General features: G+C 47.8%; 1 protein-coding gene across 1 annotated transcript; it reads left to right on the top strand.

Annotated features, from left to right (window-relative positions):
* The first annotated feature begins 1149 nt into the window (after window positions 1-1149).
* Window positions 1150-2100, top strand: LOC136994001 (olfactory receptor 6M1-like). The gene has a single exon (XM_067310040.1). It carries the CDS (start codon window positions 1150-1152, stop codon window positions 2098-2100), a length of 951 nt encoding a protein of 316 aa, XP_067166141.1.
* Window positions 2101-27083: the final 24983 nt, after the last annotated feature.

Below are 27083 nucleotides of genomic sequence, written 5' to 3' on the forward strand. Positions count from 1 at the left end.
CATTGCACAATGCTCTTGTTCTCCAGGATTTCGTGAGGGCTTGGAAGTGGAAGAAGAAAAAAAGTTTCAAAATGAGAAGGTTCTTTACTCTTGTAAACTTTAGGTGAGACTTGTCTGCCTGAATCCCCCGAGTCAGAAATCACCAGCTTTTGAGGTGCAAATGCTTATAAGGGAGCCAATTTTTTTTTCTTTGTCGTTTCTCAGACAGGCTATGCAGTATAATTGGCCCACTGTGAAATGTGCTGTCTTCATTAAAAAAAAAAAAAAAAAAAAGACTTCTGCCACTCTCCTGAACATTACTTTCTGGACCTCTTTCCCTGGGAGGTTTTGAATTCATAAATTGCCTAGGTTTTCTTGCGATTACTAGACTCATTCCCGTAGTAATCAGTAGCCAAGGCTTACACAGACTACAGAAAGCATGTTTCAGTTCTCAGGACATGGAGCTCAGCTTATCAGAGCCTGCAACACAGCCACGGTTATACCATTAGCAGGAGTGAAAACCTTTTTATTCTAATACTTTGAGTCCTATCACTCACTGTATCATAAGATTACTCTTTTGCATTTGTCCTCCTGCGGGCTGTGGAGTAACTCGGCTAGAAAGTCAGTTCTTCTGATGTTACAATATAAACTGGGAGGATAGGGTCTGCTTTTGCTCTCTCTGTCTCTCCACAGTTTGCCTCGCAGTTACTGGAACTGAAGCTCTCATCAGGAACTTGGACACAACTATCTTCAGCAAGCTACCAAAAATAAATATATGGGGTGTCCTTCATGCAGAAGGTAAGAGCAAAAGCACAGACATAGGAGCAAAGGTATTTCCCTTGCAAAATGTAAATTTTGGTTACTTTGTGCATGCATGACTTGGAAATGCAGAAGCAGGAAATGCAGGATGAAAATAATCCATTACATGTTGTGATTTGATGGTAATTTTGACTGATGGTAACAGGGAGATTGAAGGAGCTTGGCAGCAAGGGCCTGTGTATTCAGTCTTCTTTTTCAAGCAAAGAGCTATAACTAATATTTGTGACTGCTGAAAGAGGAGGAATGGAGATGTGAGCGGTGAGGAAAGATCTTCCTTTGAAATGAATAAACTGCATATTCAAAGAGACTATGTTGCTCTCTTACTCTTGCCATGACAGAGAACACATTTGGATGGGAAATGTCACAGCTGTGACAGAGTTTGTCCTGGTGGGATTTCCAAACAGCTATGAAGTGGAGATCATCTTCTTTGTGGTGTTCCTGCTTGCTTATGTAGTGACTGTCCTGGGAAATGCTCTTATCATTGTACTGGTCTATACAGACTGCCATCTCCATTCTCCCATGTATTGCTTCCTCAGTAATTTGGCCTTCATTGACATCTCCGTGACTTCTTCTGTGGTGCCAAAAATGCTGGCAAACATCATGTCAGAGAAGAAAACCATCTCCTTTGCTGGCTGCTTTAGCCAATCCTATTTTTTTTTCCTCCTGGCTACAACGGGGTTCATCCTCTTTGCCATCACGTCCTACGACCAGTATGTGGCAATTTGCAACCCCCTGAGGTATCCCACCATCATGACGGAAAGGGTGTGCAGCCAGCTTGTCCTAGGTGCGTGGATGGGTGGCTTCATCTGGATCCTGCCGTCAGTGGTCCTGAAAGTCAGGCTGCCATACTGTGGTCCCAACGTCATCGACCACTACTTCTGTGACAGTGCACCTCTCCTGCACCTTGCTTGCACAGACGTCCAGCTTATTGAGCTGATTGATTTTGTGCTGTCTTTGTTCCTGCTCCTCAGCTCCTTGGCATTGACCGTGGTCTCCTATGCCTGGATTATTTTGACCGTATTCCAGATCCCGTCTGCGCAGGGCAGGCAGAAAACATTTGCCACTTGTGCTTCTCATTTCACTGCTGTTTCCCTAGGTTTTGGCCTCTCCATCTTCCTCTACGTCAGGCCTTCCCAGATGAACTCTGTGCACCTCAACCAAAGCCTCTCTGTTCTCTCCAGCCTTATGACTCCTCTTTTAAATCCCTTCATATTCAGCCTAAGGAATCAGCAGATGAAAGAGGCCTGGAAAAATGCTTTGCACAACTGCCTGGGGATGGCTAAGGAGGCCAGAAAGCCATGAGAATCATGGTGGCTTGTAGGAAGTCAATCCTTGAAAAATCTCAGCAGGATCTCTGCTTTCATGATGTCTTCTGACAGACTTTGGCAGGCAGTATTCTGTTATGGCCAATGCGGTGGATGAGCACGTCTCAAAGGTCAGGTTCACAGCAGCACTGTTGTGTCAGGCCCCACCAAAATTCTCCTGGACTTCAGATAGCGATTACAAGGCTGGATGCCTGTGTGGTGGTATGTGGCTGTTGGGCATAAAACAGTCTCCTAATCTGACCAAAAGGCTGTGAGACTGAGAGGAACAGAAAGACCACCAAAAAGGGAGTAGCAAAGGGAGAAGAAATGGCTGTCAATTTGTAATTATTAATTTTACTAAATTTTCATCATATAATCATATTTTCAAATAAAGAGTGTTCTGCTGGAGAGTAACAAGCAAACAGAAAACTGTTGCGACTCCAAGTGTTTGTGAATTCAAGTCTTCTCTTGAGAAAACAACCCTGTGCTTTTCACTTGGCTGATCTGAATGCTTTTATCACATCTTTTCTAACCAGCTGTTCTCATCATTGAGGCATCAGAGTTTAAGAAGACTTCTGGAAGGGAGATACCGACAGCATGAGAAACACAACCAGCAGTTCTCATTTCTCTTTTCTCTTTTCTCTTTTCTAACGTGCTAACATTAAATGCAAATATCATGAGAGCAAGAGAGGGAATATAAGCTAGACTTTTCTCAAGCTGGCTTCTCTTTCTTCTTTTTCTTCTTTTTTCTCATCTATTGCAGGGCATTGCCTTTAGTTAAATATTTTCAAAAAAGAAAAATAAATTTCTCTGATACCGTACAACAAAGAACAGGCTTTCAGGCTCAAGGCTTTTGTTCTAGTCTCTCCTTACAAACCTTTCCTCAACAAGCAATTTGTGTCAGCCTTCCATACATACACACAAATCGTTGTCAAGCTTGCCCAGTACTGCAATCACATGTAGGCTTATGTTTGTACTGGTCTTTCACTACACTTGAGTGTAGGGAGGTGTGTAGTGATTGTGGACACTCCATTGCCATCCTCCAGTGAGTATGTTGTTTGGATTGTTCTGTGCAGGGAAAATGCCTGAAAGAAAAGGCTTGGAGAATCACACCCCTGGACCTGGATTCGTTCTTCTGAGATTTTCTGGCCGTCCCAACTTACAGGGCTTGCACTTCACAGTCTTCCTGATCATCTACCCTGTGGTCCTCACAGGGAAGAGCCTCATCATGCTCATCACAGTGGTGGACTCGAGCCTCCACAGCCCCATGTATTTCTTTCTGATGAACTTGTTCTTCCTGGAGATCTGCTACATATCAGTCGCTCTGCCAAAAATGATGGTGGGTTTCCTGACAGAAGATGGCAGGATCTCCTTCCTTGGCTGTGCTGCCCAACTGTATTTCTGGGTTTTGCAGGGCAACACCAAAAGCCTTCTCCTGGCTGCCATGGCCTCGGATTGCTATGTGGCCATCTGCGACTCTCTGCATCACACTGTCATCATGAGGGGAGGTCTCTGAGTCAGCCTGGTGTCGGGGTCATGGATGAGTGTCATACCAGTACAAGTAGGGCAGACCTACCAGGTGTTCACTTTGCCTTCTGTGCATCCCATGCCATTCATCATGCCCTCCCTCCCCCCAAGTTGGAACTAGCCTGTGCGGACACTTTCTGGAACTGAGTGATGTTGTACGTCATCATCTTGGTGTTCAGCATCCTCCCCTTTTTCCTGACACTTATTTCTCACACCAAAATTATCAGGGCACTTCTGAAAATGCCTTCAGTTCTGGGCAAACACGGAGCCATTTCCACCTGCTGCTTACACCTTGGGGTGGTGACTCCCTTCTATGACTCAGCCATGGTTGCACACTTAAAATGCTGACCAAGGGGCTCTTCAGACACTGACAATACCTTGCCCTGCTTTACACAGTCGTGACCCCCATTAACGGTGACAGTCGTTAACCCTGTCACCTGTAGCCTCAGGAATAAGAAAGTGAGAATTGCCTTCAAGAGATTCTTGTGGAGAAAGTGATACTGAAAACTATGCAAAATAGTATCAAGAGTCCCAGTGAGGTATTTGGTTGCCTGAACATAGGCATCCCATTTTAACCTCAGTAAAACCAGGTGTGCTGCCTGACTTTGATCCTCCTCAAGACAGGCACAGGTGGCTTGAGTCATTCTTGCCATATCTGAGAGCCCCACCAAGGTATCTTCATACCTAGAGCAGCTTCAATGCCCCATGATGCTTGTATGCAGATAGCTAGTTCAAGCTGTGTCTGCCCAAGGTGCCACTACTGTTAAAGGAAGATAGGCACAGAAGTCAATGGGGTCTAGAGGGTGACGCATCCAACAAGAAGGAGGTGACTACCCTGAGGTTTGAGAAATCACTTGGGTGGAAGCAACTTAGAAAAGCTAAAAGACATGAAAGTCACCTTCCCCTGCTCTGAGGTCTTGCACTGAGTTGTGTAACACCTGACTAATATGACACAAATTAAAACAAAACAAAAAATCACCAAAGGGACAATCCAGCACTGGGACAGGGGCCCAGAGACCTTGGAGATTTTCATGGCCCAATGGGCCAAAGCCCTGAATAATCTCTCCTGAGTTCAGTGTGCACCCTGCTTCAAGCAGGAAGGTGGACTGCAGACCTCCCAAGGTCCATTTGCATCTGCACAACATCTTTACTAAACTGACTTGCTGATCAATGGCAGAAAAGAGAGGCAGACTGATTTCCTGGGATCATTTCGGGGGAGAGGAACTGTCCCTGAAGCGCTTCACCAGGGCCGCCTGGAGCCCTCCTCTCACCTGGCTCTGGCTACCTGGGGTGGCCACTGGAGGAGACATAGCTGTCTCCAGGGGGGACATTTGTCCACGTGGGCTCATCAGCAGAGGCTCCCTTTCCAGCCCCTGGTCAGCAGAGTAAGCCAAGCCAGAGCCATATTTAGTCTGGCCTCTCCTCATGACCACTTTGGTAGCCGTTTGCTGGACCCACTCCAATTTGTCCTTGTCTTTCTGGTACTGGCGAGCCCTCAAATGAATACAGGACTCCACATGTGGTCTCATACCTTCCAAACAGAAGGTAATAACCCCTTCCTTGGGCATGCTGGCTGCATTCCTAGGAACACAGCCCCACAGGTTGTTGGCTTTTGCCACTAATGCACAGGGCTGACTCCTCATCAGCTTCTTCACCAAGATGCCCAGGTCCTCTTCTGCAAAGCTGCTCTCTTACCACTTGGCCCCAGCCAGACTTTTGCAAGGGGCTATTGGGCTCATTGCACCCCAGATGCAGGACACTGCACTTGCCTTGGCTGAATTTCAGGAGGCTTCTGCCAGCCCAAATGCTGCAGCGTGTTGAGTCCCTCAGAAGAGCAAGCCACCCCTCCAGGCTATTGAGTGCTCCCTGCAGTTTGGAATCATCCACAAATGTGCTAACACTGTGCTCTGTTCTATTGCCCCAATGCTCATAAAAAATATTACATAGCATTTGTACACATATCAGGAAGGTAAGAACATGTAGTCTGTAAGGATCAGCAGTGAATGGCTACTGAACATTAAAGGCAAAGACAAGAGACTGCAAAAGTGAAAAAATAATCACGCAGGTTCGCAAACACTAACGAGCAGTATATAACAGAGACAGTAGCAGAGACCAGAGCTCTTGGGTCACTGCCGAATGGGCACTGCAGGACCCTCCCCAGTGTAACCTTGGAGAAGGTCAAGGAGGACTCTGTGACTGATCACAAGGAGACAAAATTATTCCTGGTCTCTTGGGAAAAAGGAAACCTCTTGTAAAACATTGGAAAGGGTTTTGGAAACTGTGTAGAATGTCTCTTGGGATGTAAGGAGTCTGTGGGAATGTGACAGCTTATTCTGTGATGTTCAGGGGAAGGGCCAAAGGCAGGGAAGAGGAGGGGTCCTGGTGAATCAGAGAGGAAGAAGCTTGGGAAAATGGAGAGGAAGGATGATGAAAGGGAGCAGTCCTGGGCCAACAAGCTGCTGGTGGGTATGCCTGTGTGGCTGAGCCCTGCACTCAATTACTGCCCTGCCTAAGAGGGGTGTAATGTGGGATCCTGCCACACAGAGCCTTGAGCAAGCCAAAATCTGCTCTCTGGATGTCCAGGGCTGTAGTGCTGCTCTTTGCCTTTCTCCTTGCTCTCCAGGTTTGGATCTCCACCATCCCACAGCCACTGCAGCCCAGACTCTCTCAACCTTCACATCCCTAGTCCATTTTTCCTGGTTTGCCTGGGAATAACAAGTCAGGCAGAGCATCTTCCCTAGGAGTGTCAGGGCCCTGGATGCACTAATAGGCTTCAATTGCCCTGACCAGTCCCACAGGGGACCTGCCCTCATGCACCCTCTGCCCCTTGCTCCAAGGCCTCCACTTAAGCTCTAGCTGGGGTCCTCAGCCTTGTCCAGGGCTATGTCGTAGGTGTACCTGTCTCCAGTCCTGTCTTTGTCTTTGTTTTATGCTGCTCTGGATGGGCCGTCTGGATGGACCCTGGACCTGGTTGGTCCCCTCATCACCCCGGGGGCTGTTGATGGAGTCTGTCACCAGTACCCTGCTCTGTTTGCCCAGTTCAGGTGTGGTGGGACTGCACCTGTCACTGAGGGCACTGCCTATGCTTGGGGGCACCTCAGCTCCTGACTCATCCGCCCTTGTGGCACAGCCTCTCTCTGGTGGCTCCCTGGCAGGAGTGCAGAGCACTTCCAGCTGAGAAAATGGGAGTCTTTACTTTTGCCTGAGTTGAATTGCTCGTTGGACACCACAGACTGTGCAGATCATATCTGGGGGTGGATGGGGAGGAACGCCGCTGCCTAAACAGAGGGTGTGCAAAGAGGGTGTGTCACTTTCAGTATCAAAGGTACCCCATGCAGCCTCTAGCTGCCACTCCAGAAGAGTGATTTTTTTTCCTATGCCATATCTTGCAGGGCTGAGAAGATGCCTTGGACACGTCCCGTCCTTGTGAATGGCCCTAGACATTGGGCAAATGAAACTCCTCCTCATGCCAGATCAAAAAAACCTCTTGCAGACCTCTGATGTGATGGGTGTGAAACTTCAGCTTAACCTGACCCACTGACATGTTTTGAGAACAGGGAATTTTTTTCAAGAGTCACGTTCTCTCTGTCTATACTTAAATTATCCACTTCTCCAACTGACCTGTGGCTCCCTGGACAATTGGTGCCAAGTGGGTCACATCTGTAGGGCTTTGGGAACATGTTTGCTGGACCATTGGCCCTCTCCACTCCACGCATCCTTCATGCCAGGTCTTCTCTGGCCTATTCCTTGCCAGTGAGCAAGCGGGCCTGTGATGATTAGTTGAGACGTGACAGCTGCCCTGAACGCAGGGATGCTCAGGGGAGATTAATGCCACCCATCATGTGGCTGCACCCTAAAAGTCTGCCATCAAGAAGGGAGCAAGGAGAACAAGATTTCCCCTCTTCCTTCTCCAGATTAGCTACATTAGCTTGGCAGGGACCACAAGAAGGACCTTATTGCTAGCAATCAAACTTAGCAACTAAGAAATCTGACTCCTGCTGCTCACTACCAGTGCCCGTGAATGAACAAAAGAGAACAGATAATTTTATCAGTTTGGCAACTCTGGTGGGGCACTGCGGACTTCCAGTCCGGTGAGTACTGGAACCGCATTTGACACAGCTGGCACAGGGTGAGTTCACTTGACAGTCTTTGTGGTGGCAATGCTCACTGGGGAGGTACTAATACTGTGTCAGCATGAGTCATGGGGGTTTTGGTAGCAAAGGTAAAATGTGGCACCAGGCCAGAAGCCCTCTCCAATCGTCTGGCATGCCTATGTTTATCAGTCATGGGCTCCAGGAGATCTAGTTCAATGGGCACAGCAAATGTCCCTGGTGTGGCAAGACCCGGAGAAGGCAGCTTGGCTGTTTTCTACAATAGTAGAGGGACATCGCCCTTGTTGGGGGGATGTTCAAGTATTGTTACAACAGATATTTCAGCCAGGGGATAGAGAACAGATACTGGAAAAGGACAGGGAGTTATCAGATCAAGATGGAAACCAACAACCTTGGCCATGAGTAGATCCGAACTGGGATTATAATAATAAAAATGATTGGGCAGCATGCGAAATGGCATGCCAAAATCCAGCTTTAACAACAAGAGCTGCAGAGCAAATAGGCATTAACTGGGAAACTATGCAGGAAGAAAGGCAAAAGCCTGAGGGACACCCAAGCAATTCTTGGAATCACTTGTGGCAAGACCTATTACGCTATGCAGGGATCTCTGTGGAAAATTTTAATGAAAGGCTGGCAGTGAGCATATCTGCCCAGCAAGTGGCACCGGATATCCATGAGTATTTTAGAAAACATGCTCCAGGATGGCAGGCAGAGAATTTACAAAAGATAGTATCATTATCAACTTACATATATGATGGAAAGTCAGAAAGAGAAAGGAAGGAGATGGAAAGACAAAAGCGGAAGTGAGTATGTTGGCAGCAGCATTGGGAGGAATTCCAAAGGTGAAAGGAAGGGGAATAAATGTGAGAGGACAAGGTCAAAATGGAAAGGAGATTGTCCCATTCGGCCCCAGAGGAGGGGAGATTCGGAAACCCTCCCACTTGGAGATCACAGGATTATAAAGGTGCAGAAGAGATGGAGGAATTTCCGCAGCATGATCCCCAGCAATGACAGAAGGAAGGGGAACCTGAATCACTAGCAGCATGCAAATTAGTGGTAGGAGACAGAGCTAGGACCCTAATAAGAATTAATGGCCACTACCCTGAGTTTTTAGTAGCTACCAGGGCAACTTACTCCACGTTAACTGCCTGTTCAGGAGAATTAAGTCCAGAAGAAACACAAGTACAAGGCATTGAAGGACACCCTAAAATTCTGAGGACTACTGTCCCTTTATTAGTAGCAATCGGTACCCAGTGGTTATATCATCCATTTGCTGTAATGGAAAGCAGCCCAATCAAACCATTTGGGAAGACATATATTGGAAAAATTGCAGGCGAGAATTGCATTTGACGGTGCAAGTATGATAGTAGAACTGCCAGAAATAATAGGCCAGATGATGGCAGTGGTGGAAGCACGGTTAATCCCGAGGGAGCTAAAAGGTGTTCCTGAACAAGTCTGGACAAAGTTCAGAAATGAAGCAGGGCTGCTGAATGCATCAGTGCCTCTGAAAATTTCGGTAAAACAATGTGAGTGGCTTGCCATAAAACAGTACCCCCTTTCCCAGGAGGCTGAACAGGGAATTGAGCTTGTGATTGCTGATTTGATGAAGAATGGAACTGTAGTTCAATGTACTTCCCCCTGTAATACCCCTGTATTGCCTGTCAAGAAATCAAAATTGGACCCAAATGGGAAACCGGTACACCGCTTTGTACAAGATTTGCGAGCAATTAATAAAATAGTGGATCTACCACACCCTGTGGTCCCTGATCTGATGCAAGTCCTTACAGAAATTCCCGCAGATGCAAGCTGTTTTACTGTTTTGGATCTAACGGCAGCTTTCTGTAGTACACCAGAACATAAAGACTCTCAGTTCCTTTTTGCCTTTACTTGGAAGGGATAGCAGGATGCATGGAGCAGACTACCACCAGGATATGCAGGTTCCCTCTCACTGTTTCCGAGAATATTGAAAAGAGATTTACAAATGATTGTGCTGTCAAAAAGAGCACTAAACTGATACAATATGTAGATGACTTGTTGATTGCGAGTACTGATTGTAATATTTGGTTGCAAGATACTAAAACATTGTGTGCCCTGGCAGAAAAGGGACATAAAGTCTCTCTTGCCAAAATGCACTTGTGCCAGTAGCAAGTTAATTATTTGGGAATGATAATTTGGTCAGGAGAGAGATTGATATCATTGGAGCGAATACAAGCAATCCAAGAAATACCAGTCCCTCAGGGGAAAAGGCAGGTTAGGGCCTTTTCAGGTGCGATAGGATTTAATAGGTATTGGATACCTGGGTTTAGTGAAAAAGCAAAGGTATTAAAACAGTTAACTGAGGACGGTGAACCAGATTTAGAGGTGTGGACTCCAGAGGCAGAAAAAGCATTTAAAGAGTTAAGACAGGCAGTTATGGAAACTCCCTCTCTAACTTTACTGGACTATGGAAAGCCCTTTGTGTTATATTTGCATGAATGAAAGGGAATTGCAAGTGGTGTTCTAGGTCAGAAAACTGCCCAGTGCTGGCGTGCAACAGTTTATTATTCAGCGCAGCTGGATCCGGTAATTCAAGGAATGATTGCATGGGCTAGGGCTGTAGTGGCAACAGCTGTAATGATTGAGAAGGTGAGGAATATTGCTTTGGGGCACCCTTTAACTGCAATGGTGCCTCATGCAGTGACAATTGTCCTGGCTCAGCAGGGCCGCTCACTGTTTGCCCACTAACATCCACACTGGTATGAGCTAGTTTTGCTGACTGAACCAAATGTGGATTTAGAACAGTGTGATGCACTAAACCCAGCTGCTTTGCTACCAGAAATACTGCAACCTAAAGAAAAATTATTTCACAATTGCTTGGAAACAATAGATTTGAGGCCGAGTATTCTACCTACTGTGAAAGAAGAGCCCATATTATATCCGGATTTAATATTGCTCTGCGATGGATTGTCATACCAGGAAAAGGGTCAAAGGCTTGCAGGGTATGCAGTAACTGCACAAAATATAGTGCTGGAAGCTGGATTCCTTCCAGATATTTTGGGGCTCAGGCAGTGGAACCAATAGCCTTAACCCCAGCATGTATTATAGCCCCGAAGAAGACTGCTAATATCTATAGGGACTCCAGGTAGGCTTTGGGAGTGGTATTTGCAACGAGAATAATTTGGAGAGAAAGAGGGTTTTTGACAGCAGCAGGACATCAAATAGCCCATCGAGATCAGATTTTAGAGTTATTAAAGGCTTTGGAAAAACCTTTGCAGTTAGCAATCTTGCATCAGAAGGCTCACCAAGGAGACACTTCAGATATAACTAAGGGAAATAACCTTGCTGATGCTGCGATGAAAGCGGCTGCCCTACAACCACTGCCCACCCAACTGGAGCCGTGAGAAGAAATGGCAAGGATTGAGACTACAGAAGAACTGGAGAAAGAACACCAGCAACACCTAAAGAAGAGGTGGAAGGATAGAAGCATTTAGGAGTGGAACAAAAAACAAGAATACGTTTTTTGCAGGGAAAGCCATTGCTCCCTAAGATCATTTTGATATTGCTAGTAAGAGAACTCCATGTACAGGCTCACAGGGGAATGTCTTATTTAGAGAACGAAATCTCCCCGTCATGGGCAGCACCAGGTTTGAATCAAGCAATCTTACAAATAACAAAAGGGTGTTTGGTAAGTGTGGAATACAACGCTAAATCAAAGATAGACGCTAAAAGAAAAGGAGGGCGCCCTTGGGCTTGGATGCTATTTCAAAAATTACAAATAGATTTTGCAGACACGCCCCTGAAAGAAGGGCAGAAACATCTGCTAGTCATAGTTGATCAATTGTCCCGTTGGATGGAAGCATTCCCAGTCAGGAAGGAAGGCTACAGCCCAAGCGGTAGTAAAAGCCTTATCGAAAGATCTCATACAACACTTTGGGGTAGCAGAGGAAATAGATTCTGATCAAGGAGCTCATTTTACTGCTGAAATACTAAATACAATATATGAAACATTAGAAATTCAAAGGAGACTGCATACACCTTATCCTCCTCAGCCTTCAGGGCTGGTAGAAAGAACGAATCGTACAATGGAAATGAAGTTAGCTAACATTTGTAGGGACACTCAAATAAAGTGGACAGAAACATTGCCATTAGTGTTATGGGAGTGAAGACAATGCCTGGGCCCAAGCCATGGGTTGACCCCTTCCGAAATTTTGTTTGGCAAACCAGGTAGAATCCCAGGGACTTTTGTCCCAGCACATACAAGCCTTTTGGCAGGAGACGAAGCTGTCACCCAATATTTTGTATATCTACAGAACAGTTTCAGAACTTAGAGATATGAAGCTGTAATTACCCAACCTTTGCCTTTAGGAGATTACCTTCATCCGTATCAACCGGGAGATTATGTTATGGTAAAAACTTGTAAGGTCAAAAACATGCTACAACCAAAATGGGAGGGCCCTGTACAAGTGTTGTTATGCACTTACTCTGCTCTTAAGATTGCAGGTAAAGAAATCTGGATTCATCACTCCCAAGTAAAGGCGGCCCCCTCCTCCTCCTCGGACACTCTAGTTCCTTGAGCATCCATTGAAGAAGAGACAATACCTGTGCAACAGCAGGGAAACCTATTCAAGGAGAACTGTGTTTATTTGTTCCACTCTGCAATTATTTCGTGCTGTGTGTTTAAATGTGATTTGGGGGTCATTTCTGTCTTTTATAGCTATTACAAGTTTAACCCTGTGCTGGGAAAATAATCACATTGGACAATTTATGAATAGGGTCTCACAGGTGGGGAATGTGTCAGAATGCTGGCACTGCCTACACCACCCTCAATCCCTGGACGCCAATTCTGGTTGGCTAGCAGAGCCTGTTTCTGGTTTAGTCTGGCGTCCGTCAAAGTTGACATGTTTACACCTTAGGGTTCCAGATTTTCGGCAGCAGCCCTTTAAGGCACATTCATATGAGAAAGCTCCATGGTGTGTCAACATGCCTCAGGGGAACCTTAGAATTTGGGTAGCAGAAACAACTAACTGTAACTACACGCTACGGTATAATTACATGTAAGCAAGGTTTCAAGTGGACTGTTCAAGTGCCAGCAATAATTCTGATGTAAAAACTGCATGGACTTGTAAGAATAACTCGATAATTGGTATGTACTGTCAAAGATATTATAATATTTCTTCTTCAAATAACACATATATCTTGGGGAGTAATGGTCAACTTAGCCCTGATAATAGCAATTGGACTGTGTACATTTGCAACTATAGTAGCTGGTGTCTAGGTGAAAACCCTTTTCAAATGATCTATCTAGGCAAATGGGAGCTATCAAAATGTAAAATTACCACTGAGATTGATGTTACCTCCTGTCCTACTGGGCACAGAAACAAGACCATCCTAGCAGAGAAACCTACTATTCTGACATCCGGATGGTTCTGGTTATGTGGAACCAACACCTTCAAAGTTTACCACCACGATGGGCTGGCACCTGTACTATTGGACACCTAGCCCTTTATGCCTATCAAACAAAGAAATTAACATTAGGCTTTTTGCACGCTCACTATCCAATACACAGAAAAAGGGACACCTCTAAGCCCATAGTGAAAAGACCTAAAAAATTTCATCAATTTGTGTGTGCACAGTTTCCAGGTCTAGGCGAGGCCAAGTTAGAAAGATCTACAGGCATACCTCGTTTTATTGTGCTTCGCTTTATTGCACTTCGCAGATACTGCGATTTTTACAAATTGAAGGTCTGTGGCAACCCTGCGTCGAGGAAGTCTATTGGCGCCATTTTTCCAACAGCATGTGCTCACTTCATGTCTCTGTGTCACATTTTGGTAATTCTCACAATATTTCAAACTTTTTCATTATTGTTATATCTGTTATGGTGATCTGTGGTCAGTGATCTTGGATGTTACTATTGTAATTGTTTTGGGCCACCATGAACCATGCCTATATAAGACAGCAAACTTAATCGATAAATGTTGTGTGTGTTCTGACTGCTCCACTGACCAGCCATTTGCCCATCTCTCTCCCTCTCCTCGGGCCTCCCTATTCCCTGAGACACAACAATATTGAAATTAGGGCAATTAATAACTCTACATTGGCCTCTAAGTGTTCAAGTGAAAGGAAGAGTTGCACGTCTCTCACTTGAAATCAAAAGCTAGAAATGATGAAGCTTAGTGAGGAAGGCATGTTGAAAGCCCAGACAGGCTGAAAGCTAAGCCTCTTGCACCAAACAGTTAGCCAAGTTGTGAATGAAAAGTGTGCAATCAGGAGAGAATTTGGGAGGAGAGATAAGGGGACACAAAGCAGAAATGGTACCCGGCAGACAAAGCACACCACCCTTTTGCAACATGAGTAACAAGCTAGAAGGTGAAGGCCAGACAGCTTGTTCCAGCTGCATGGTGGAGGAGGGAGTGATATGGGGGTATCACGGTCTGCCCCTGACCACAAAGGGTTGCATACCAAAAAATAATTGCTGCTCACGGACTCACTGTTGACCTGTAGTACCCCTAGCCTCATTATCCCTGATTACCATATTAAAAAACACACCCTTTGCTGCATAACGATATGTAAATAAGGGGGGCATACCCCACAACAACCGTGCAGATGGCAATCTGGCCAATGAAGTATGTCTGCTGCACTTGCACATCCCACCTTCAGTAACTATAAAACAGAGGATAGCTCACTAAAGCTTTTGGAAGGGAAGAAAACTGAACCTCCAACCTGTTCTCTGGAGACTGCTGACAAGCAAGCCTCCTTCTCCCCTCCCCCAAACAGGGACGCCTCTGTGGTAAGACTTGCACCTCCGACAAACGTCAGATGTTACCCTGGAAAATATATTATTATTGAAAGCGCTGAATTGTTAGTTTGAGCTCATAGAAAGAAAATTTGTAGCAGCAAGTGCATTTATCAACAGCAATTTGGAACCTGTTGTATCTGTCACTTTAATAAAATCTTCTTCTTTTTTACTTTGTGAAACGGGCTCAGGGAAAGTCCTCACACAGGGGGCTCTGGCAGGCAAACATAAATTACAAAGATAAGGAAGGGCCTTCCTTCCCTCCCTTTCACGCGACAGTAAATGAAAAGTTCTTGAAGGAAATTCAGAGTGCTATTCCACTGAACACACAAATGATAAGAAAGCGAAACAGCCTTATTGCTGATACGGAGGAAGTTTCAGTGGTCTGGATAGAAGATCAAACTGGCCACAACATTCCCTTAAGCCAAAGCCTAACCCAGAGCAAGGCCATCACTCTCTTCAATTCTGTGAAGGCTGAGAGAGGTGAGGAAGCTGCAGAAGAAAAGTTGGAAGCTAGCAGAGGTTGGTTCATGAGGTTTAAGGAAAGAAGCTGTCTCCAAAACATAAAAGTGCAAGGTGAAGCAGCAAGTGCTGATGTAGAAGCTGCAGCAAGTTATCCAGAAGATCTAGCTAAGAGAACTGATGAAGGTGGCTACACTAAACAACAGATTTTCAATGTAGATGAAACAGCCTTATATTGGAAGAAGATGCCATCTAGGACTTTCATAGCTACAGAGGAGAAGTCAATGCCTGGCTTCAAAGCTTCAAAGGACAGGCTGACTCTCTTGTTAGGGGCTAATGCAGCTGGTGACTTTAAGTTGAAGCCAATGCTCATTTACCGTTCCGAAATTCCTAGGGCCCTTAAGAATTAAGCTAGATCTACTCTGCCTGTGCTCTATGAATGGAACAACAAAGCCTGGATGACAGCACAGCTGTTTACAGCATGCTTTACTGAATACTTTAAGCCCTCTGTTGAGACCTACTGCTCAGAAAGAAAGATTCCTTTCAAAATACTACTGCTCATTGACAATGCACTTGGTCACCCAAGAGCTCTGATGGAGATGTACAACAAGATTAATGTTGTTTTCACGCCGTCTAACACCACATCCATTCTGCAGCCCATGGATCAAGGAGTCATTTTGACTTTAAGAAATACATTTTGTAAGGCTATAGCTGCCATAGACAGTGATTCCTCTGATGGATCTGGGCAAAGTAAATTGAAAACCTTCTGGAAAGGATTCACCATTCTAGATTTTGATGTTCATTAGGAACATTTGTGATTCATGGGAGGAGGTCAAAATATCAACATTCAGAGGAGTTTGGAAGAAGTTGATTCCAACCCTCATGGATGACTTTGAGGGGTTCAGCACTTCAGTGGAGGAAGTAACTGCAGATGTGGTGGAAATAACAAGAGAACTAGAATTAGAGGTGGAGCCTGAAGATGTGACTGAATTGCTGCAATCTCGTGATAGAACTTGAACGGATGAGGAGTTGCTTCTTATGGATGAGCAAAGAAAGTGGTTTCTTGAGATGGAATCTACTCCCGGTGAAGATGCTGTGAACATTGTTGAAATGACAACACAGGATTTAGAATATCGCATAAACTTAGTTGATAAAACAGTGGCAGGGCTTGAGAGGATTGACTCCAATTTGGAAAGAAGTTCTATTGTGGGTTAAATGCTATCAAACGGCATCGCATGCTACAGAGAAATCCTTTGTGAAAGGGAGAGTCAGTTGATGCAACAAACTTCATTGCTGTCTTATTTTAAGAAATTGCCACAACCACCCCAGCCTTCAGCAACCACCACCCTGATTAGTCAGCAGCCATCAACATCAAGGCAAGACCCTCCACCAGCAAAAAATTAGAACTTGCTGAAGGCTCAGATGATAGTTAGCATGTTTTAGCAATGAAGTATTTTTTAATTAAGGTATGTACATCATTGGTTTTTTTAGACATAATGCTATTGCACACTTAACAGACTACAGTATAGTGTAAACATAACTTTTATATGCACTGGGAAACCAAAAAAATTGTGTGACTCGCTTTATTGCAACATTCGCTTTATTGCAGTGGTCTGGAACCAAACCCACAATATCTCCAAGGTATGTCTGTAATGTCAATATCCCCGCCACCCTTGAAATCATTCAAAATGCTACTATGGATGCCTTTAAACAATCTACAAATAAAAGTGAATGCTCTCTCAATTAGCCGTCCAAAATCAATGGGCTTTAGATTACCTATTGGCCACACAAGGAGGAATGTGTGTGCTGGTAAACACCACCTGTTCTTTCTATGCAAACAAATCAAATTACTAAGGCCAGCCCTCAGGAATCCCAGACCCTAGAGACCACGGAGAAAGTCTGCAGAAAGAAAGACTTTCCCTTGTTTGAGGAGGAGTGGGTTAGAGATCATTTAGGCAAATGTGACATCCACAAATCCATGGGCCCTGATGGGATGCACCCATGAGTGCTGAGGGAGATGGTGGATGTCATTGCTGGGCCACTCTCCATCATCTTTAAAAGGTCGTGGAGAACAGGAGAGGTGCCTGAGGACTGGAAGAAAGCCAGTGTCACTGCAGCCTTCAAAAAGGGCAGGAAGACGGACACAGGAAACTAAAGGCCAGTCAGCCTCACCTCCATCCCTGGAAAACTGATGCAGCAGCTCCTCCTGGAGGCCATCTCCAAGCATGTGGAGGAAAAGAAGGTGATCAGGAGTAGTCAGCATGGCTTCACCAAGGGGAAATCATGCTGAACCAATCTGATAGCCTCCTCTGATGGGATGGCCATCTGGGCAGATGAGGGGAGAGCAGAGGATGTTGTCTCCATTGATTTCAGCAAGGCTTTTGACACTGTGTCCCATAACATCCTCATAGGCAAGCTCAGGAAGTGCGGGCTAGATGAGTGGACAGTGAATTGGTGGATTGAGAACTGGCTGAATGGCAGAGCTCAGAGGGTTGTGCTCTGTGGCGCAGAGTCTAGTTGGAGGCCTGTAGCTAGTGGTGTCCCCCGGGGTCAGTACTGGGTCCAGTCTTGTTCAGTGTATTCATCAGTGACCTGGATGAAGGCACAGAGTGCACCCTCAGCAAGTTTGCTGATAGAAAACTGGGAGGAGCGGCTGATACACCAGAGGGCTGTGCTGCCACTCAGAGGGACCTGGACAGGCTGGAGAGATGGGCAGAGGGGAACCTCGTGAAGTTCAACAAAGGGAAGTGCAGGGTCCTGCACCTAGGGAGGAATAACTCCATGCAACAGGACAGGTTGGGGGTTGACCTGCTAGAAAGCAGCTCTGTGGAGAAGCACCTGGGGGTCCTGGTGGAGTGCAGGTGGACCATGAGCAAGCAATGTGCCCTTGTGGCCAAGAAGGCCAATGGTATCCTGGGGTGCATCAGGAAGAGTGTTGCCAACAGGTTGAGGGAGGTAATTCTCCCCCTCTACTCAGTCCTCGTGAGGCCACACCTGGAGTATTGTTTCCAGTTCTGAGCTCCCCACTACAAGAGAGACATGGAGCTACTGGAGTCAGTCCAGCAAAGGGCTACGAAGATGATTAAGGGACTGGAGCATCTCTCTTATGAGGAAAGGCTGAGAGAGCTGGGCCTGTTTAGCCTGGAGAAGAGAAGACTCAGAGGGGATCTTATCAATCTGTATAAGTATCTGAAGGGAGGGAGGATCTGGCCAGACTTTTGTCAGTGGTGCTCAGCAACAGGACATGAGGCAACAGGCACAAACTGAAACACAGGAAGTTCCATCTGAATATGAGGAAAAACTTCTTTCCTGTGAGGGTGACAGAGCACTGGCACAGGTTGCCCAGAGAAGTTGTGGAGTCTCCTTCTCTGGAGATATTCAAAACCCGTCTGGAGAGGGTCCTGAGAAGTGTGCTGTAGGTGACCCTGCTTGCGCATGGGGGTTGGACTAGATGATCTCCAGAGGTCCCTTCCAACCTCAACCATTCTGTGATTCTGTGATCCTGTGAAATCAAAACAAACTGAATATGATGTAAATGTCACTCAACAACATGTACGTACCTTCCATCAAATAGCAGTCTCTCCTTAATGGCCTAGCAACAGCTTGGTCGTGGTTGTGGTCATTGCTAACAAGTTCCTGGAGTGTGGGCAGGGCATGTTTTAATAATTTTGATGTTAATTCTGGTGGTAGGAACTGGTGTTTTTCTGTTGTGTCTTGTTCATGGCTCAACTTGCTTCTCATATGTAAGGGGGTATAAGTATAGACCAGCATAACATTGAAAGCAGGTACGCATGAAATAAAGGAGAGAATGTTAATGCAATTTCCACTATACTCTAGTTTTGCAGAAAAGAGCAGGCAAGGTCACACACCCTGCAAGCAGAACATCTTAGCCCTGTTTCTCGTGCAAAGTTGAAGGACTGCAAAGAAACCAGTTTAATCCAGCCAGCAGTACAAAAGTTGCTCAAAGGTAACACCAGAAGAGGTGCAAAATCAGCTAATGAATAATTATTAGACCACTTAGGGCTGGCGCAGAACTACTTCACACTGTAACATGGCAAGGGGATTGGTAGAACTAAGAATCATGGATAGTTCTGACTGGTTATATAAAATAAAGTATCGAATATGGTTATATAAACTGAAGTATCGAATGTGTAACAACTTGCCTTCGCTTGTAAATTATAACAAAAAACTGCTCAGAGGTCCTTCTTGTGCTCCCAGCCAAGGGGCACCTTCTTGCTAGCAATAAAACTTAGCAGCTAAGAAATCTGACTCCTGCTGCTCATTACTGGTGCCCGTGAACGAACAAAAGAGAACAGATAATTTACCACTTAGCCAGGAGGAAAGCTGGGCAAATTTCATGAGAAATGGGAAAGCTTCCCCAGATTTGCTGCCAGGCCTAGCTCATGGCTTAGGAGCCTGGCAGGGACCAGGGTCCCAGAGAAAGCCCTCTGGATGATGTGTGCTAAGGGTATGTTTGCTCTTTTCTGGCATATCATCTCTATCTTAAGCACTGCAGAGTGAGAAACCTTGCTGAGGACTTTCAAAAACAAAGAGCCTGCTTTGGTGCCTAAAGCAGGAAGGCTCGGTCCTGCCCCATATTGGCCTACATCCTACTTCTACAAAAGGAGCAACCCACAGGAGAAACCAGTTTTGAAGCTCACCAAAGCGTCTCAGCCTGTGGCCGTGCTTCCTTCTGTTTCATCCCACATGACTTTGACCCTGTAAAAATGCCAACCCCCCAACCAACCCCCCAAGCCCCAGACTCCTGCACAGATCTGCCCAGTGCAGAGACCTGTCGGTGCAGGGGGGCAGACGTGACTTCTCCAGTGCCCCATTTGAGATATTTCACAGCCTTGGCCACTGTCTGGAGACATTCCTGAAGGATTTATCAGCAAATTTTAGAAAATAACTGGCATGAAAGAAGGTGACTGCTTTCCAGGACATGAGGGAAAATCTCTTTGCTCTCTTCCTGGGTGTGCCATTTCCATGGTGGTGACCTACTGATCCCCTGCATGACACGAGCTGAGGTCACAATGGGCTGTGCCACATCACAGCAAGGTCCCCCCAGCGCCGCAGCGATGCCCTCGCTAGTGAGGCCTGGGCACTGCTGGCCACTGCTCACACGATCCCCACAGCTGCCCTTCAGAGCTGCTCCACAGCAAGGAATGGGGACAGAAGGCACCAGGGACACACTGGGGCCCCTCGCCGACAGGCAGAGGAACAAGGGCACATTGGAGAGATGTTTTGGGTGACGAAACAGGAAGAGCATCCTTTTTCCCCGGATGGGGAGGCGAGCCGAGGGCAAGAGGGTAAGTGAGATGGAGGACTGCTGGACCGACACCATCAGCCCACACCACATGTCCTTGTTCCCAGTGCTCCTGCAGCTCTCCACCAAGGGTAAGGGTTTTGGGAGCTCCTTCCTGAGGTGTTTCACAGAATCTGGTAACTGCAAAAACTGCTGTAGATCCCAGGCTGTGGGCTGCCTGGACAGGGCTGGGGGCTGCCCCAAGAGCCCTGCTTGAGGATCCCTTTTAGCTCAGGGGACAATGTGGCAGCCAGGACTGCTGGGTCCTGGGGCGGGGGCTGCCCTGAGCACCAAGGCTCCTGTGGGTCTGGCTTCATCCTCTTGTGGGCTAGGCAGCAATCCAGGGCGAGAGGACACCGCCCTGCCCTGGGGGCAGCAGGATGCTGCCTGCGGGCTCTGGCGCCCCAGCCATGCCCAGGGCCCCTACGCCACCACCAGGGCTGCCACCAGTACAGGTCCCAGCGCTGCCCCCCGACGCCCTCCACGGCCCCCAGGGCGCAGGGCAGTGAGCAGACCCGCAGGGTCCCTGCGGCAGAGCCCAGCCCCGGGGCCCCGCACTGCCCGGCCACACAGGGCCTCAGTACCCCGAGGCCCGGCCGTGTCACAGCCCTGCGCTGCCGCAAACAAGATGGCACCCGACCGCGGGGGGAGGGGGCAGAGCGGCTGCCAGGGCAGGAGGGTCCAACGTTGCCGTGGCACCACTCCAGTGCAGCACTCCTATTGGCTGTCATGAGGAGGAGGGTGGGTCCAGATTTCACTGATGGCTCTGCCAGCCAATTGGAGCCCACCATGGGGAAAAAAAAAAGAGGTAAAAGAGGAGCAGGAGCAAAGCGGGCAAGAGGCGAGTGGGAGAGAGAGCGGACGGGCGGGCGGGCGGGAGAGAGGGTTTGGTGGGGGCTGTGGGTGTGTTCAGCTGCCGGCGGATGCCCTCCCACCAGGGCGGGGGCAGCGGTGCTGGCGACAGGGCTGCTTTCCTGCAGGAGCTGCAGCAGGGGCTGGTGGGGCCATGAGCAGGGGACAGAGTGACGTGGGCCAGAGGGGGGAGCTGCCCTGCAGCCAGGTGTGCCGGCCTGCCACGAGCAGCTGGGCCAGGGCGGCTCGGTGGGCTTCTGGGTGCAGGAACCTTTGCCCCTGTGGTGGGTCTGGGATCCATGTTAAAGCGTTTCCCTGAGCTGCTGCTGCCACTGCAGCTCCCAGGTGCTGCTCAGAGCTGCGTTTGGGAGCTGCTGGGCAAAGTGTGAGCAGGCTGCTGGTGTCCTCGCGAGGTGCCCTTCCCAATGGTGTCTTTTGTTCTGAAAACTGCATTTCAGAGTGTCTTTGAGAGAGGCTGTCCCAACGTGTTGCGCGGTGCCCTAGCTGTTGTTTTTGCTGCAGGCCTCTTGCTTCACCCCAAGACCTGTGAGCCTGGCAGCAGCCTGAAGGGTGTTTCCAGAGCAGCTCTGCAAGTGTGAGCTGTTTTGCCTTTCAAGCGCCTTGAAAGTTGGTGAACGGCCAGTCCTCCACTTGCCTTTGTTATTTCCATGCTCCTAGGTCAGGGTGAAGAGTTGCTGAATTGTGGCTCTGCTGGTTTCACCAACTGAAATGCCCTGGCCTGAGTCCTTCCGCGTGTCTCAAACTGTCAGTGCATAAATTAGGAGAATGCTTGTTGCCCTTGATGTGCAGAGGATTTTCTGGGCTTGTTCAGCATTGGAGAGGGAACTAGACTCCTGAGTTGTGGGAAGGCTTCTCCCTCTGAGTGGGACATGAGGTCCTGCTGTCTTCAGTTTCATGATCGCTCCTCCCATGCAATCCTCCCGTTAGAATATGTTGCCAAGAATTACTTGCACGCTCTTCTCCAATTCCTAAGTTTCACAGGCTAGGTGTAGGTAATACACAGCAGAAAGTAATCTTCTTTTGGTGTAGTAACTGGTCTGTAATGGGTGTTTTGCTGCTCTGTGAGTATTGTGAGGCCCTGATGTGAATCTGTGATGTCATGATGTGAATCAGGGAACCTGTTCAGGAGCTGGCTCAGCCTTGGGGGAGGACAGGGGGAGCTGCAGGTGGCAGTAGCTGTGTGCCTGGGGGGTGGGTAGTGAGTGTTAAAGAATATTGAACTGAAACTGTCTAGGGTTAATGGCTTAGCATAACTTGCTTAGAGTTAGTAGCTAAATTTGTTGAAGCTTTAGGCCGCGAGCTGTAAAGTTTCACATAGATATTACCTAGCTATGTGAGAAAGGGTCCCAGAGCTGGTTCAAGCTGGAAGATAAGGGAGTTACAACCACAGTAGAAGCTGCAGCTGCAGTGATAAGAAAAGGAAGGGTCCACCTGGAGACAGTGAAGGGACCCAGTGAAGAACAGAAACTTCCCAGACCTTAATGTTACAATTGGTTCCGAATTATTGCCTGAGGGGTGGGAAACATAGATGGTAAGGGTATAATTGCCTAGGAACTTCTCTGTTTGGGGTCCCTCTCCAGAGGCACCCAGTTTGAGCTGTTATTTGCTGCTGTACCACTTACAGTAAGTCAGTTTGTGATACTCCACATCTGAGACTCTGCTTCAGGAAACCTAGGGTCAAGAAACTTCTTTAACAGTGAGGTCATGGCTGTCTACAAGAGGTCTGCCAGAAAATCACCATTGTCAAATCAATTCTTCATAAGGAGCTGATAGGCCAGCAGGAGGCACATGGCTCGGCTCTTGCTTCTGAGGTCACTTCTGCCTGAGTACCTGATAGGACAGCTGCAGGAAGAAGGCTTGGCTGTTGATTGTGAGGTCACTTCTGAGTGATGAACTGACTGGGTAGCAGGAGAGCTGTGGCTGGAAAGGTGATTGTGAGGTCACGTCTACCTGATGAGTTGGATAGGGCAGCAGGAGGTGCATGGCTGGGCTCTGTGTTTTGGAGATCACTTCTGCCTGAGCAGCTGGCTCATAGCTGGGGAAGTTACAGTGAGTAACTTGTGTCTCAGAGGTTTTTAGGCCAGTGACAAGCCCATGGCTGTGAAGGTGACTGTGAGGTCATGTCTTTCTGGGTCGCTGATAGGCCAGCAGCAGGCACCTGGCTGGAAAGGTGCTTATGAGGTCACTGCAGACAGAGCACCTGGAAGGCCAGCAGCTTGCACGTGGCTGGGAGTTGACTCTGAGGTCACTCCTGTCCCAGCAGCATCTAGGCCTGCAGCAGGAGCATGGCTGTAAAGGTGCCTGTGAGGTGCCTTCTGTGTGAGAAACCAATAGGCCAGCAGCAGGCTCTGAAGTGGAGAATGTGCTTGTGAGGCCAGCTGTGTCTCAGTATGTGAAAGGCCAGTAGCAGGCCCACTGCTGAGAATAGACTTTGAGGGTTTTTTTTTCCTCCAGAGCAGCAGGTAGGGCAGGCAAGGCACGTGTCAGGGAAAATGTCTGTGAGCTCACCTCTGTCTCAGTGCCTGATAGACTGTATGGAGGCACATTGCTGGGAAAGTCGCTATGAGGTCACTTCTTTCTTCAAGGTTTGCGCTTGGCTAATGGCTTGGGTATTTGCTTGTGAGCTCACTTGTGCCTGAGTCTCTGATAGGCCAGCAGCAGGCAGATAGGTGTGGCATTTGAATGTGAGGTCTCCTTTGTTGGAGTACTTGGAAGGGCAGCAGCATGTTTGTGGCTAGGGAAGTTATTTTGAGGAAACTTCTGTCTCTGAAGCACTAGGCCATCAGCAGGCACCTGGTGGGGGCATGCACTTGTGAGGTCACTTCTATCTGACCAACTGATAGGGCAGCAGATACTGGTGGTGAGGTGACTTCTCGATTTGGTGAGTGTGCCCAGAGGAGGGATTGACACCTGCAGATCTCTACAGCAATACTGAAATGCAGCTAATAAAACAAGCAGAGGTAGACAATAATGTTCCACACCATCTGACACAAATGTTATTCTACTCTGTCATCATGAATTAGTAGTGCTACATTTAAAATGTGGATGATGTTCTCTGTTAAATGTAGACATGGAGTTTGACTTGGTACTTCTTGCTAGGTATAGGCGTACAGCCTGCTACCGGTCGATGAGGGAGTGCAGATGATAGAATATTTATGCTGCGAAAAGAATTAAGTGCTGGTGCGAGCAGTGACGTTAGCAATCTCTGATCTCCAGTGTCTGCATGCTGTAGAAATTCTTTCCCATGAAAACATCAGGAGGCTTGTGAGATTTTTCTCTAAGATCTGGACAATCTCTCTGTTCTTTGATTCCAGGAGGTGGGGAGTGAGCAGGGGCAGGGCTGTGCCTGGCTGTTGAGAGGAAGTGGCTGTTGCAAGGCCTTGGAGGACTAGGAGGGAATGGAAGGGATGGAGAGTTGGCCTTTGTGTGTTTTGGGGCCCTTGGAGGGGGTGCCCTGGCTGCTGCCATGTGTGGTGCTGTGCTTTGTGTATTCCTGATGCACAGTGTGTGTTGGCTGGCAACCCTCTGTGAGGGGAGAGGTGGTGGGTGTGGCATGCCACAGTGCAGGGGTGCCCTGTGGTGGGGCTGGGTGGTGTCCCCCGTATTTTGCTGCTGGGCACGGGAGGAGGTGGCTGGAGAGAGCAGTACTGTGCATGGAGAGTGCCGCCAGGATGGGGAGCCGGGGAGTGCTGGGATGTGAGGAGGTGACTTTGCTCGCAGGGCCCAGGCTGCTGTGGCGGTGTGAGCCAGGGATGCTCAGAGCCTGCTGCCTTCTGTGCGCTGAGGTTCAGGCCTTGAGGATGCCAGGATCTGCTGCCTAAAGGCCAGGGCATGTTTCTTGTTGCTCTGAGATGTGAAGCAAGCCTGCTTTTTCCCTCCATCCTTCCCAGGATCTCCAGCCACATCTGCCATTCCGACTGTGAAATACATATAAATATGCAGCTTGGTGTATTCGCAGTAGAAGAGATCATCTTCCAGAAAGGCTTCCTTTTGGAGATTCTTGAATTTTAGCACTTGTGAGATCTGTCCAACCACAAGTTTTGTTAGGCTAGGGGCATAGTAGTTGCCTCTCTCTCCAATTAGCCAGGGCTAACTGGGGATACTACCCATACACATAATTGATGGAGACACTCATTTCTTCTGATGTGGCAGGACCCTAGAAACGCTTGGCTAATAATGCAGTAGTATCCCCCAATTAGCCCTTTAATTAGCTATCCAGTTAACCCCCCTCCAGTCGGGTGAAAGATAGCAGGGGTGGGGGAGTGTCTTGAGCTCTGTCTGCCAAAAGGCTCGCTTCTTTGGGGCTCTCTCCTGCAACCTGCACACTGCACACTGCACACTGCACACTGCACACTGCACACTACCCTGGACTCTGCAACAAGAAATCCAGGGGCTGACATCCAGAAGGAGGCTGCAGAGAGCAGTTTAGATAACGTGGGTTTTTTTTCACCCACACAATTAACAAGGAAATGCTTTTGCCATGACGGAGCACTCGGGGGTACTCTTTTGAGCAGCAGTGCCACAGTCATTCCCTTTCAAAATGGGCGAATAAGGAGAACTTCCAAAGACAAAGTATTTCCTCAGAAAATAATTGGCCTCTTACAACCACTGCTACCAGATGCGCATACTACAGTGAGTGATGTTTCAAGGGCTCAGAGCTTATTGTTTGTGCTGAAAATGGCACAAATCACAACATTGCTTTTGGACCCTGAAAACTGTAGCCTGATGCTCAAGCACTTTCCGGCAAGTCAGCAGGAACTCCTTCACAGGTCATAGCTGAGAATCAGCTTGCCAAGCTGAAGTTGTTTTATGCAAATAACTTGCAAGCCCCCTCAGAATTATGTTCCTCACCTTTCCACATGCTCCTCTCTCCTCTATGGAAGTCATTTCTGATGTGACAGTTCAGGTGTCCAACCCAGCTGAGCACATTTTGCAACGTGGCCCTGAGTTGGTTGAGGCCTGCAGTTTTTGAAGCTCTTGGCATGCTCTCCAGCCAGGATGCTGACTAAATCCCAGTGTTTCTCCTTGCTCTGAGACCCATGCCTCACATGCTCTCAACGTCCTTTCTTCTCATTTGTTTTCCCTGGTTTCAGCTTTCATCTGCAGCAGAGTTTGCAGAGGGAGAGGGAGGGGGATGTGGGAATTGCTCGTTCCAGGATAGGCCTTAGCTTGCTTGAAGCTCTTTGGAAGAGTGAAACCCTTCAGATGAGGTGCTCGTTTGAGATGTGTATGCTCTTGGGAGATTAACCTAAAGGGCGGATCTCTTCCTGTGCAACATCTCATTGGAGAAGCAGTCTCTTTCAAGAGGGGACAACAGAATAAGCAGCCCGCCGAAGGCTCGTGGCTGATGAGGTCATTGGGATGTCACGTCTGTCTGAGAAGCTCATAGGCCAGTAGCAGGCCCATGGCTGTAAAGGGGGACTATGACTATTTCTGTCTGAATAACCTTGCCGTAAGGTGACCTTGCCGTAAATACTGCAGATGTATCACCTTTTCCTTTCTCTCCTCTGCCCCTTTTCTGAGTCCTCGTCTCTTCTGGACTTGACATTCAACATGCCAGCTACATCCCTTTCACTGACACCTCCCTCTCCTCTCTGCCAATGGGATTACACACAGCTCATGTGGCAGGATTAAAGTGGACTCCTGAGGAAGGCAGGCTGGAATGGCAAGGACGTGGAAGTGTGCTCTGTGCAAAGGGGTGGCTGGAGTGCACAGAGCTTGTGCTTGGAGCGGGTGATGAACCAGTGGAGACCTTGTAGTAGGGATAAGAGGGCACATCAGTAAGGGTGACATTCCGGTAGGTGTTTGCTAATGGCTTCCTGTGGAGGAGACCTGTGGAGAGGAGGTAGTTGAAACCTGTTTTAGGCCTCTGGAGGAAGCCTCATGGTCACAGATCCCTGTATTCACAGGGCAGTTTAACCCCCCTCAAA

Source organism: Apteryx mantelli, chromosome 23, assembly GCF_036417845.1.
Source record: "Apteryx mantelli isolate bAptMan1 chromosome 23, bAptMan1.hap1, whole genome shotgun sequence".
Taxonomy (NCBI): domain Eukaryota; kingdom Metazoa; phylum Chordata; class Aves; order Apterygiformes; family Apterygidae; genus Apteryx; species Apteryx mantelli.